This window comes from Pteropus vampyrus, unplaced genomic scaffold (genome assembly GCF_000151845.1).
Source record: "Pteropus vampyrus isolate Shadow unplaced genomic scaffold, Pvam_2.0 Scaffold9, whole genome shotgun sequence".
Lineage (NCBI taxonomy): Eukaryota > Metazoa > Chordata > Mammalia > Chiroptera > Pteropodidae > Pteropus > Pteropus vampyrus.
The window spans coordinates 12,825,081-12,839,128 of record NW_011888790.1 but is presented as its reverse complement, the minus strand read 5'-3'; the positions used below and the strand labels follow the sequence as shown (position 1 = coordinate 12,839,128).

The window sequence follows — 14,048 nt, the reverse complement described above, 5'->3', positions numbered from 1 at the left end:
AAGATGAAATTTAGTGAAGATAAATGCCAAGTCCCTTCTTCATATCAGGAAATGAATTGCCCAAGAGTAATGCTGATTTTAAAGCAGTTCATGTATAAAACCACTTGAATTTTCAGAGAACTCAAAGTGTGAACAAGAGTATAATATCTGCCAAAAACATCAGTAAATGCACAATGACAAGAATACAGGAAATCCTGCTTAACTGGTCATCCTTACCATTGTACCATAAAAAGACATAGAGAGTCTAGAGTTTAGCCAAATAACTTTGTATATGATCTAGGATGGTGTTTCAGGGAATCAAAAATGGAGCTAAGAGGAACGGCATTACATGATTTTAAAAAGAAAAAAGTAGTTAGGGCCTTTTGAGCCACGCTTCTCTTGCTCAGGCCTGTTTCCACGACTGGAAGTGTACTTTCCCTTTTAATAAAGTGTTTCTTTTCTGCTATTAAAAAAAAAAAAAAAAAATTAAGGAAGAACTTGAAAACTGTGATATGTTAGTATGATTAGTTCTATTTAATCTAACAAATTATCAGGGTTCATTCCTGAATTTCAGAGTGAGTGTACCCATTTTCTGAAAACTTTCTCAAAACCTATTAAAATGCTAAATGTCTATTTTACTCACACACATTCATATGTAATTACATTCACAAATATTGTATCTCCGGCTAACGTTTTATTTATTACTGTAGATCATACCTCACTCCTGTTAGAGACGAAGAGTCTGAATCCCAAAGAAAAGCAAGATCTAGACAAGCAAGACAGTCTAGAAGATCAACACAGGTATATTTAATGTGTATAATATATGAAACTTCAAAATAAATTACCTTTCCCTGTTCACTTTTCAGTGAAAATATTGTTGTTAGTACATAATGCGAGTAAATCTTTAAAGAAAAAAGGTTGCTTTTAGTACTCCTCCCACAGCCTTTTTTATATGGTACACTGTTAACATTTCACCTCATATGCCTTGTACTTCTTTGAGTATTAATTTTTTATTCCTAATGTGTCTGGCACTGTATTTGATAAGTATTAAAACAAATTAGTCATATATGATATCTAATAATTATTAAAGAATTCTATGCCTTTTTAGAGTTGGGTAGAATAGTTCTATTAGGTGTATCAAACAGCTACTATGCAAGTATGAGAAAAATGTCACTCAGACTAGTTGTCTCCTTACCTGTTCCTTGCCATTCTAATTATATCCTATGTATCCTTTTGTGCCTTTCCTTTCTTCCAGTTGAGGACTACCAAAGTCCAGATTCACCTGTTTGATCCTTACCATTACTCATAAATCAAGCTGAACCATTTGTTAGGGTCTTAATCTATTTTTTCTGTCTTTGTACCTTTACTTCCTGAAATTCAACCTGTTCTTCAAGGCTTAACCTGCAAAGTTATTTCTTTACTGAAATCTCTCTGTGCATATACATACATAAAAACATAAATACATATAAATTTAATATATAAACAATGTAATTTTGGCTCTTTTGCTGAACTTTTTGGAAATATCTATATTCATATGGTACTTCTGTCATTTTGTATGCTGTTTTGTTAATTACTCGAATATAGAGATAATTTCTTACACATATTTTTTATCTTTCCCACTACCTATTATTGTTTGCTTCTTCATAGAATGTGACTAAGTAGAAATTGTTTCAATTTGCAAACCAATTCCAAACATGCATATTTGACTTTTAATACATTCATACTTATCTACTTATAAAATATCCTTTTGAAATGAGCTTTAATGCCTCTCGTAATTACATTTATCTTTTTTTGTGTGCAGGGGGTAACATTGACTGATCTCCAGGAAGCTGAGAAAACAATAGGAAGAAGTCGTTCTACCCGAACCAGAGAACAAGAAAATGAAGAAAAAGAAAAAGAGGAAAAAGAAAAGCAAGATAAAGAGAAGCAAGAAGAAAAGAAAGAGTCAGAAACATCTAGAGAAGATGAATATAAACAGAAATACTCCAGAACATATGATGAGGTAATAGTATACCAATGACGGTTAGGTCAAATGGTAGGAATAGTTCTTGTAATTTTCAAAATACAAGAGAGATTTGTATAATAGCAAACCATATACAAAATACCCAAAAGAACTTTAACTAGAAATCTCAATTATTTTGACATGATTAGAACAGTACTTTTCAATTGAAATGAATTTAAGTGTTCTCTGTGTTTTTTTAAATTGTGGTTAATATTTCAGGCGGGTTTTAATTCTAACATTTTACAGACTTATCAGCGTTACAGATCAGTATCAACTTCAAGTTCAACCACTCCATCCTCTTCACTTTCTACCATGAGCAGTTCACTCTATGCTTCAAGTCAAATAAACAGGCCAAATAGTCTTGTAGGTATAACTTCTGCTTACTCAAGAGGATTAACAAAAGAAAATGAAAGAGGTAAGAAAATCAAATTTCAAAAACACATTGTTTCCTTCAAATAATCCTTTAAATTGGTTTTTCCTAATATATTTCAACAGAAAAGAAACAACATTCTAAACTGGGAGTCATTCTACCTAAATGACATGATCATTAAGAATGAGAAAAGTAGAAAATAAAAATAGAAAATTGTATGATCTGGTATTGATGTGCATATATATCTGTATAACCTAAGGTGTCACAAAAATATTTGTCTTTGATGATACGCTTAATATTAGCTTAATAACCTAAGGCATCACAAAAATCTTTATGTCTACCAATATTAGAAAAGTTAACTATACAAGAAAATTATTCCTAATTATAGGCATTTTATGTTTTAAAATCAAAATCTCATAGTATTAGTCATGATGATAGCACTAATCATGTAGGATAAACTTCAGAAAATTAAATTTTTCCCAATTTCCACCTGACTTTTCTTTTGTTGCTCATTGAGATATTTCAGTTCTTTAATCCACTGAGAAAGGCCCACATAATGTTTATAAAAATTTTGAGCCAACATTTAAAATTAGAGATATTTGCATAAAAGTTCAGATTTCCATCTTCTGTTGAATAGATGGAAGATTCGGCATCACTGGATCTGAATTCTCACATGTCATCAGTTGGCTGGAGCCAAGTAGTAAGAGCTCACCACCCCCTTGGAGTAGAGCCCTTCTGGCCCATTTTATACATTTATATTACCTGGCTTGCCACTATAGGCATTACAGTTTGAGATTTTTGCTCTAATTCCAAAAATAACTTAAAAAAACCCCTCTTAATACTATAATTTGGAGCTATCTTTTGCAGTGCTTCTTTGCTGATGTCACAGGGAGCCTTTTAAAAATTATTTTAACATTACTTTGTTTTATATATGTTACTCTTTAAACCATAGTCAAAGGCCTTAATATTCTTCTAGTATATAAGTCTGAAGTCATTTTAACTGTCTCAGGAAGAAAACAAATTTTATGACTAATATTTTTATAACATCCAATTTTTTTACTTGAAGAAATGATTTAAATTTTAAATTTAAATATTTAAAGATAAATATTTTTTTTCTAGAAAAAAATGGATTTGCTCTTAGATCCTAGCTAATGGAAATGAAATGAATGCTGTATTTATTCTGCAGAATGAGGACTGGGAATAATAGTAGAAGCAGAAACTGATAAATTTATATGATACCTACTAGCTGTTCCATAATTAAGAACCATTTGTTTTCTTGAAGTGATAATTTTGAGTATAGTAACTGTTTCTCTATCAGATGGTAATAAGTGGAACCTATTCTCTTCTTAGGATTCAATTATTTTCTATTCAGTAAATATTATTAAGTGTGTCTTTTGAGCAAAACTTTTGTTTTAGACACTAGGAAAATGAAGTAATTAAAATTAGTTCTAGTCTTGATCCTCAAGAACATACCCGATGAGAGCTACAGATACGTGTTTAAACCAAGTGTTATTAGGGGCACTAAGAGGGGCAAAACTTAATAATGATTAGAGAATTTTAGAGGGTTTCAAAAGAAGGTTAACTTAGAATTGTTTTTACATTGCCTTGCAAAATACCGTCAAGATATATTGCTACTATGTGGTGCATTTGAATCCTTAACAGAAGGAGAAAAGAGAGAAGAGGAAAAAGAAGGAGAAGATAAATCACAACCTAAATCAATCAGAGAACGACGGCGACCAAGAGAGAAAAGAAGATCTACAGGAGTTTCATTCTGGACACAAGATGTGAGAACCTATTAAAATATAACTCCTTGATAGTATGCTTAATGTTTTCAAAAGTACATACTAATAATTTCTTATACGCCTCAGGTTATATATTTTTTAGATCATCACTATGTGTTTTGAGTCAAATTATTAATTAAAAAGAGTTCTTTATAAAGGATAGTTAACAACTAACTACTTCAATTTTTGGTATTAAAAGCAGGAGCTTTGTCCTAATTTTGGAATAAAAATAATGGCTGCAGCTCAGTATACATATATTGATTATTGTATAATAACTAAACTCCCTTACCTTAGAAATTCTTGAAAGGATACTTAATCCCATTTTCATGAATATTATTTTAAAATATACATAATAATTATTTCCATCTCAAGTGATACTGGTTAGAAGCAGTGCTTTACTTACAAAATTATAACAATTACTCCTATAGAATTTAATTTTTTACCTGATCCCTGATCGTGTGCCTGGCATTGCTATTCATACACAGGAGAACATTGTTAATGTGAAATTTATACTGTTTCAATACAGCATATAACTACAGAAGGACAAACATAATTTGTTTCATTTAATCTCTTGATTTTTTTCCATTTTTTTCTTTTAATCTTTAATATAGAAAACTTCAACCATACAAAAGTAACAGAAAAGTAGACCCCACTTCAGGCATTCATTATTTAAGCTAAATCTCCACCACTACTCCAATTTCCATATTACTTTGAAGAAAATCTTATATCATTTTTTCTGTAAAATTTTCAGTATATATTTTTAAGAGATAAGGACTTATTTTTTAATTATTAAAATTTGATTTAAAAAAATAGTATGTGTTATCAGATAATAAATGGTCAGAATATCATGATTACATTTATTATTAAATAACAACACTAAATTCTTAATATTGAATATTCAGTCAGTTTTACTATCCACTTAATTCGTACATGCTGTAAATGATTTGTTGTTGTAGTTTTATACTTTGTTGGTTTGATTAGGACCCAAATAAGGACCATACATTATGATTAATTATTTCTTTAAAGTCTCTTTTAAAATCAGTAAGTTTCTCCCTCTATTCCACTTTTTGTTTCTTAAAATTATTTTCTAATGAACTGGATAAGTTCTCATATCCCGGAAGTATAGTTTAACGCATTCATGTAGTTTTTCTATTTCCTATCACTTGACAGTTGCAGATACAAAATCGATCAGATTCTGGTTCACTATTCTTTTGGCAAGGTATTTTTGTTTCTCCATCAGGAAGTACATGATGTATGGTTAATTTTTTTGATTGCCTAGTAACATTTTAATAACTAAAATAAAACCAGTCTTAGTACTCACACAGTAACTCAGTATTTAAAATTATCTTCTTAATAACTCATATATTAGGAGTTTCATAGGCAAAGCTGTATCTATTACAGTATAGTATTTCTTTTTCCCCAGTTTTATTCAGACCAAGTCTCCCTTTAAAACTCTACTGTCTGGAGTTGTACACTTAACCAGCATTATAAGGATTATTCTTGAAATCCATATTAGCAAAACTCATCTTTTTAATTTGAGCCTGCATTGAATTGCATTCTAATGAGCCATCAAAGCACAGATGTCCTTTCCCCTTCATAGCTGCATGTTTGAACCTATATCATACAAAATACAAAAGAACCAAGGGCTCTGTGAAAGAAAAAGCGATGTATATTAGGCAGCTTTTTCCTGTTATATTATTAGATTCTCTTTTATTTGCTGTTACTATTTTTCAGGACCGCTGAGCTTCCTGCTTTTTTTTATCTTCAGTTCCTGTATTCTCCCATTAAACTGCAGTGTGTACACTCAGTTCATGATGTGGTATTAATATATTTATTATTTGAATACAGATTTCCCTTTTTTTTCCTTTCAAACCGTTAGGGCTTATTTAATTGTTCAAGGCCCTGTAACAGGATATTCCCATAGTCTAGAGTCTAGGCTTTTAGTGTGCTGAGACTTTGGTTTTCTATTTGGTGTGCTGTAAACTCCCAAGAAATTTTAGATGGACAGACTACCTAAACGTACTAGGGCTATTGCATAAATCTTGCTAAGTGTATAGAATCTAGCTTTTCTTACTTAAAATATTGAATTTCCTATTTTTGCTGCCTCATTATAATTGAGCAGGTAAATAGTACTTACATTGATAAAGTACCGGCAATATCATTACAATATAAAATGGCATGTCTTCTTTCTCATGCTAGGTCTCCAGCTTCCTTACCCTAACCTGTTTCCTAGTTCAGTTGTTAGGTAGATGGTCTTTCTTCACCATATGTGCTAACCTAGTTCAATGTACCATGCAAATAAAATAGGCTTCCTTCAGTTAGGGTAGGAAAATTTCCACTTAAAAATCAGTTTTTCTTTTTGATTGATTTGGTGTAAATTTTTCTCAAGGGTCATTGTAAATTAGAAAAGCCCTAAAATATTAAAATATCAACTGTTTGACATTTATCTTAACTTTTCTAAAATAAATTGACAATCTATTTTAGAGCGATGAAAATGAACAAGAACAACAATCAGATACAGAAGAGGGATCCAATAAGAAGGAAACTCAGGTAAAAAGCTATATTTTTTGTATTTAGACGTATTCATATTTCTTAAGGATTACTTTTTACCTATTATATATTTATTCATGCAAGACAGTTACTACACACTGTACCTGAGTGCTGGGGATAGACTTAACAGTGGTTCTCTGGAATCAGAGATGGAGGGATCAGAAAGGGGCACAAACAAGATTGTAGAGGTCGTAGAGGTGTTCCAAATCTTGATTGTAGTGGTAGATTTGTAGATATACACAACTGTCAAAACTCATCAAACTGTACTGTAAATGGATGTAGTTTATTGTATGTAAATTAATCTTCAAAGTTGAAAAACAGAAAAAAGAGTAATACCCTTTACCAAAGAAACTGTCTAAAAGATATCCAGAAGTAGTAGATGTTAGTTTTGTTAAATGAAAGAGTTTTGTGCTGGAGAAGACAATAGGCCTTTTTAATTTTCTTTATATTTGTTTAGAAATTTAGTGTCTCTGAAACACTTTTACATTCATTAACACATCTAATCTTTTCAACAATCTTCTGAAAAGAGCTCTTTTCGCCCTCCTCAATACTGATGAAGAAACTAAGGCAAGTTTCAAAACTTAAAGTTGCAGTATTTGCAAATGGTGAAAAGTCCCACTAGCTTCCCCCTAATTCAGTATTGAGTGAGTTCTAATCTTATAGACTCAGTACTTTATAGCCTGAAATGGCATTCTGCTCATTTCTTCATTTTGAACTGGAGTTCCTAAATAGAGTTAATATATCCTTTAGTCATCAAGGATCTGTAATAATGCTAAGTGACCAGACATTGGTTACCTGTGCCAGGTGACTGTGGATATTACTTTTAGGGCCAGGTTTGCCTGTTTTGACCCAAATGGTACTTTTATTTTATCTTTAGGTGGCCAGACAGATTGAGAAATTAATTACTTCAACAAGTAAATTATTTGCAGGGCTAAAGCTTTGTCACTTTTAAACCCTTTGCCTAGCAATCATCAACACTTTTCAAATGTACCTATGTCTCTGGTTTATAATATTCTATAAACTGTCCATCATCTTTCTTTCCCAGTGGTACCCTATGAAGTCTCATCTTTCAAAGAAAAATAATGGACAGGTAAACAAGAGGGAGGGAACTAGTAAACCATCCCCAACTGATGCTTCTCACTGCCTTATCACACACAGATGCCGCATCCCAGGAGGCTGGGGTGGGGGTGGAGCTGTGACTTTGAAACATATTGATATACATTGTGTTTAAATTTTACTGTTAAAATTATACATGAGATACATTAAGGTTGAGTAGAACATTGTTTTCTAAGAAGAAAATTTTCTTAATACCAGCCAATTTAAATAGTTTTTGTTCATTTTAAATAGAGAGTTGTTTAGATCTTGCTTTGTGCTAGTATTCTTTCAGTTATAAGTAACAGAAAACAACTCAAACTGGATTAAACAAAGAATTTATTGTACTCCAGTTATATTACACAACCCTCTATGTCAGCTTTATCCTCAGGCTGGTTTACCTCATACGGCTGAGATTATAATTGGCTTAGGTCAGACAAGGCCCACCACCGAGGTGTTGCAGCCATTGTGCTACTAATGCGGCTACATACCATCTCACCTAAACCTAATGACTGCTGCACCAGGAAGTTAAGACACTAACCCACAGTGTCTGTCTTCTACAGTTGACTAGTAAAGTGCTTCTACCCAACAACTGTGCTGCTCTCTCTTGAAAATGTGTAGCAGTAGCCCTTACTTTTATGTGAAAAAGTATGAGCATTAAAATTCTTCTGTGCATTTTCTGAAATAGTGTTATTATTACCTCAAAAGTGTGTTTGATAACAAAACTGCTGTTGAGTTTATAGAATCTAAGTTGACCACATTGAAAAGTGATTTTCTGGCATGTGCTTTTTTGCTTCAAAGAAAAGTAAATTGTCAGATACCTAAAAGTTCTTGAAAATTCTGAACAGCATGTGAAACTCAAGCAGTCTACCTTCAGGATATAAGTTAAAAGAAAATTGATAAATTTTATCACAGGAAATTTGAATTATTGTTTATTCAAAAATGGTGCTTCCGTCATGTGGGTTATTATGATTTGCTTTCATTAAGCCACTGGGTGGTAAAACCATCTAAAAGACATTAGTAATTAATCAAGAATTTAAGTATGACACCAAAGCAAGAAACTATAAAGAAAAGATTAACAGATTTGATTATTTAAATATATTAAGCTAGAATGTGATAGAAGATACCCTTATTAAAATTGAGACACATTTTTGCTCAGTAAAAGTAAATAATCTTAGCTTTCTTTTATAACATTTAAAAGACTAGTATTTGTACTATTTAAGACAGTAAAAAATAAATGAGGTAATACATAAAATTTGTTCATTTACAAAAGAAGAAATATAAAGGTCCAATAAGCTTGAAAATGCATTTAATCTCAATAATAACCAAAGACATAACAATACAAAAGTGAAATTGGCAAAGATTAATAATGTCCAGATTTGGAATAGTTAGTATTAATGTAGGCATTTTCCTATAAGATTTTGAAACTATAATAATTTCATACTTTTGGAGATTAGCAATACAAATCAGAAGCTTTGCTAAAACATTCAGGCCTTTTAGCTTAGCAATTCCACTTCTAGAAATTTATTCCCAAGTAAATGACTGAGGTATATAAAGATAAATCTATAAGAGATTCATAGCAGCATGGTTCTTAAAGCAAAATATTGAAAACACCCTAATGTCTATTGGTAGGGAATCGATTAAATAAAATATATTTGCATGGATAGATAGTATATGTATTTACATAGCTATGTGTACAAAAAGTGGTAACAGTGGTTATCTAGGGAATTGGAGGGATGGGGAATTATAGAGGAATTTTTTATATTATAAGCTTATGATACTGTAATCAGAAAAATTAAAAGAATACTTTTACCTTGAAAAAAGACATTTTGAAACACAATGAGCAAGGACATTATGCTAAGTAAAATAAGCCGTTCACGAAAATCACATACTGTTTGATTCCACTTATCTGAGATATCTAAAGTATTCAGACTCATAGAAACAGTAGAGTTGTGGTTACCAGGGGTTGGGAGGAGGAGGCTATATGGAGATATTCAGTGGGTGTAGACTTTCGGTTTTGCAAGATGAAAAGTTGTAGAGATCTGTTGCACAACAATGTGAATGGAGTTAACACTGCTGAACTCTACTCTCAAAAGTGGTTTAGATGTTAAATTTTGTTACATATTTTTTACCATAATTTAAAAATATTTTTTAAATAACACCATAATTTTTAAAGACAAAGAAATAGAATTCGAGTGATTTCTGTGACTGCTTAGAGTTTTTATTTATCTTAAATTTTAAATCACTGAACTAAAGTTCAAACTATGAGAAGAGATTGTGATGTTTTTGTTTGATATGTACACATTTTAGTTCAGGCATAGATATTTTCCTGAATTTGAATATCTTTTGTTTCTGCTCCCTTTTTGAGATATAATTAACATATTTCATTATATTAATTTCAGGTGTACAAAATAATGATTCGATATTTGTATATATTAGGAAAGTTTTTTACAGTTTTTTTTCTTGTGATGAGAACTTTCAAGGTCTACTAATTTAGTAGTTTATGAATTTGAATATCTTGAAAATTAAAATTTAACTAAAAATTGTTAATTTTTATAAAACTATAGAATAAGTCAATAATAAAGCTAGATTAAAAAATAGGAAACATGCAAAATTGGTTTTGCAAAGGAAATTTAAAGAGACTTTAGTAAGACATTTTTAGTCTGAATTAGACTTCAAACAGTCCCTAAGGAACCAAATAATTTTACAATGCAATCGAAGATAAATAAAATGGGAAATACAAATAGCTAAATTCAGAAATTTAACACACCATTTCTGAAGAGTTACTTTACTGAAAATTACTGATTCAGTGACTGTTTCAACAGAAAGAGAAACAACTAAAGATGACCACCAAAAAAAACTACTTTGACCCCCAGTGAGACTATTTTTATCCTATTAATTATTTTACCACTTGGATAAGAAAAGTTATTGGAACTTTAATACAGCATACCACTAGTGTAGGAAAATTAATCATAATTTTCTCTCCCCTAATTTCTAAACTTTAGAGTATGTATAGCTGGATTTCCAAGAAAGTAAATTTTAAACAAAATGTGTGTATACTGTTGTATATAAAATACCATAGGTATTCATTTGTTTGTCTCATGCTGTTGCCTCAAAAATAGATAAAATGATGAAAATAGTTGCTTTGAGATGTCACATAGTAAACTTGACATTTCTTAATGTAAATACTTTTTCCTGTTGAATGGGTATAAGTAATGAATATGTGTCTTAGTCTCCAATTTTTTTTTCTTAATTAAAAAATACTGTATGATGGCACTTGTAGGAATTCACAAAAGATGACCTTAAATTGCTAAATGTAATTGTATGGAATTGTGAATGTAAAAATATATAGTGACTCTGTGTTCTAGAATGTCTAAGAATAACCATATTAAAGTTGAAAGTATATAGTAAATAGATGATAAATAGTGTGAAAACAGTATTGATGTTATGTTAAATATACTGATTAATCAATAAATTACTTTAATGAGAGCATAAAAATTTAGTATGCCTATGTTTGTTTTTCTTTTCAGACGGATTCTATTTCTAGGTATGTTTTACCTCTTACTGACCACCTTCTAATTTTTATCCTTTCTAACAATATGGTGCTAAATTTTTATGGATTTTGTAAGTTGATGAAATATTTTGAGTAATAAAAATCTATCGATATTTAGATGACCGAGTAACTGTTATTACTTTCTCTGTCAAAGACTGTACTTCTAGTTCAGTAGTCACAGTAAGTCACTTAGATTAAATCTTTACTACAGAGACAAATTTTCTTGTTTTCCTAAGCTTCCTAAGTTATTTCAGCAATGACTATCTCATTATTAATATCAGAGGCTGATGAAACCCACCAGATATTTTATTAGGTATTCAGAATCTTTTTTGCTTTAAATAAAAGAAAGCCAGTGAAGACACTGGGAAGTGTTACCTAGCTCAAATTGTTGATCTTTTGAGAAATGTTTTATAATATCCTTGAATCTAATCTCCGTTCCATTTCTTACCCATAAGTGTTAACTAACGCCTTATAAAATCAAGAACAAATTTTTAAATACTGATGATTTATTGAATTGAAATATAGAGGCAGTAGCGTTTATCAGAAAAGGTAAACCCAAATTTAGAACCAGATAAGAAGAGAATTCACATTTACAAATGAGATATGTTTTTCTTGTTTAGGAGAAACCTATTATCTATACACTGCAGTTAGATAGACTACAGTTCAAATAAAAAATGTTACTAATTTTAAAGTACAATTATATATGACTTAAGAAAAAGAGCTATCAATTAAACTATTATACACCATCAGTTGAAGTCATGTTCTGATTTCAAAGATGTTAAAATGTGAAAAAAAAGTACAATTAAAATTTTTGAAATAATTTATCATTTTGCGAAATAAATTTTGACTTAGATACAGAAATATTGAATCTCTTCCTCAAGTAATAGAAATGAGTAATATTAAAAATAACTTTCCATTTATTATATGTATTACAAAAGTTAATTAGGTAACAGAGGAGGGAGAATGTTACTATTTGGAATATTAAGTTAATATATAATAGGATGCATGTTAATGTAAGTTGTGAAAGCCCATAATAAAGATTTTGACTTAAACTCATCTTTTGAAGATATGAAACCTGTTCCACATCAGCTAGTGATCGGTATGATTCCTTGCTGGGTCGCTCTGGATCATATGGTTACTTAGAAGAAAGAAAACCTTACAGTAGCAGGCTAGAAAAGGATGACTCCACTGACTTTAAAAAGGTACTTGGGTTATTTAGTTATATTTAATTAAAAATAATCTGTTTAAATATACATGTTGAGATATTCCTAGAAACTCATAATGAAATCGGCATCTTAAAATAACTTGCTTTAATTTTGCTTTAGGAATTAATGATAAGTAGACTATAAATAGCTGTTTATTTTGTTGGTTGATTTTTTTAAAAAGGGGGAAAGTACCCAAGACTTTATTTCACATGTGATGTCTCAAACCAGTACTGTGATACTATGATTGAGCTAAAAAGGGGCATTTAGGCAAAGAGAGGTTTGTGTCTGTGGGTGTGCGCGCGCGTGCGCGCGTGTTGTGTACATGCACACACATGCGCACACACACACTTTTATTTGTTAATAGGACGCAGCCAAAGATTATGGCTTTTCCTAGGAGAATACAGTTTTTTCTAGGTAACTGAAAAACTTGTGGTAGCTCAGCTGCTGTTAATGATTAAGGACAGAAGTGACTGAGAAACGGAAGCTGAACAATCTAGGATTCTCACTGTTAACGATTCTTCATATTGTGAGCTTAGAATAAACCTGATGAAGTTTGTTGGAAGAAAAAAAGACTTGTGGAATTTGTACATGTCCCCAGGTATTTGACAGCTATTTGAATTATCCACTTGCTTACGAGCCCAATCAGCTATAGAAGGAAGGTAGAGGGTCAGTTTACATTATGAATAAGATTTAGTCACTGAACTGTACTAAATAGTGAGTGAGCTTCCACTCATGGGCAATGGTAATGGAGATATTGTCCTTGCTTTTATGGGCATCTTCCATGTAGTGAGAGAGACAGACATTATCATACAATCATACTAATGAATGTATACTTTAAAAATTGAAAGTTATCTATGCTCTAACAGTTTTATAACGTGTGCAACAAAGTTATATAACATTTTATAAAGTAATGAAACAGGTGGTTAATGGAATGGTTGGCATATGGAAATTATGAGGTGGTCATTTTGGAAAGTTAACTCTTGCTACTGTACATAAAACAGGTTAGATGGAGGTCAGGAGAACAATTCTAGTATTGGAATAGTCTGTATGAGAGTTGATTATAGCCGTCTATGGTGGTGGTAGTAGAGATGAGGGAAAAAGAAGTAGTAGATTCAGGTGTTATGAGTGTTCAAGAAATATTTCACTTTCCTTTTAACTTTAGTACATATAAGTATAATTATTAATGCAATTGGTACTCCATCTTACTGTTAGAGATTCAAGAGGGAATGATAGGCAAAAAAGTTCACAGACTATAATTGAAGATCACAGTGGCTCTTTAGCTCTAGCTATCGCTGCTTGCAGATATGTGATCCCTCTTTATCAGATAACTGAACTTTTATTAATGGAAACTGAAAAGTCAGATTTTTCAGAGAAGTATTTAAATTTTAAATACTGGCACTAATTTTTAAGAGTTTATGTGGAACAAACACCTGCATAATCAAAAATTTCTGCCTTGCAACCAAAAAGCATTAAAATATATTTTTAGTGTATCCTTTAGTAACCCATATATTACATT

The 14,048-nt window shown here is 31.0% G+C and overlaps 1 protein-coding gene across 7 annotated transcripts in view; it reads left to right on the top strand.

The window, feature by feature from the left end:
- The window catches only part of PPP1R12A (protein phosphatase 1 regulatory subunit 12A), a 130,776-nt gene that overhangs the window by 104,749 nt on the left and 11,979 nt on the right, over window positions 1-14,048 (top strand). For 4 of the 7 annotated variants that reach the window (XM_023521123.1, XM_023521122.1, XM_023521127.1 and 1 more), the window contains 8 exons: window positions 690-780; window positions 1,781-1,981; window positions 2,228-2,396; window positions 4,014-4,135; window positions 6,617-6,682; window positions 7,728-7,772; window positions 11,305-11,321; window positions 12,394-12,529. In XM_023521123.1, the coding sequence (XP_023376891.1) occupies window positions 690-780; window positions 1,781-1,981; window positions 2,228-2,396; window positions 4,014-4,135; window positions 6,617-6,682; window positions 7,728-7,772; window positions 11,305-11,321; window positions 12,394-12,529 (847 nt within the window). The remainder of the gene's footprint in view (window positions 1-689; window positions 781-1,780; window positions 1,982-2,227; window positions 2,397-4,013; window positions 4,136-6,616; window positions 6,683-7,727; window positions 7,773-11,304; window positions 11,322-12,393; window positions 12,530-14,048) is intronic. The other 3 variants (XM_011374764.2, XM_023521134.1, XM_011374747.2) reach the window with 1 other exon arrangement.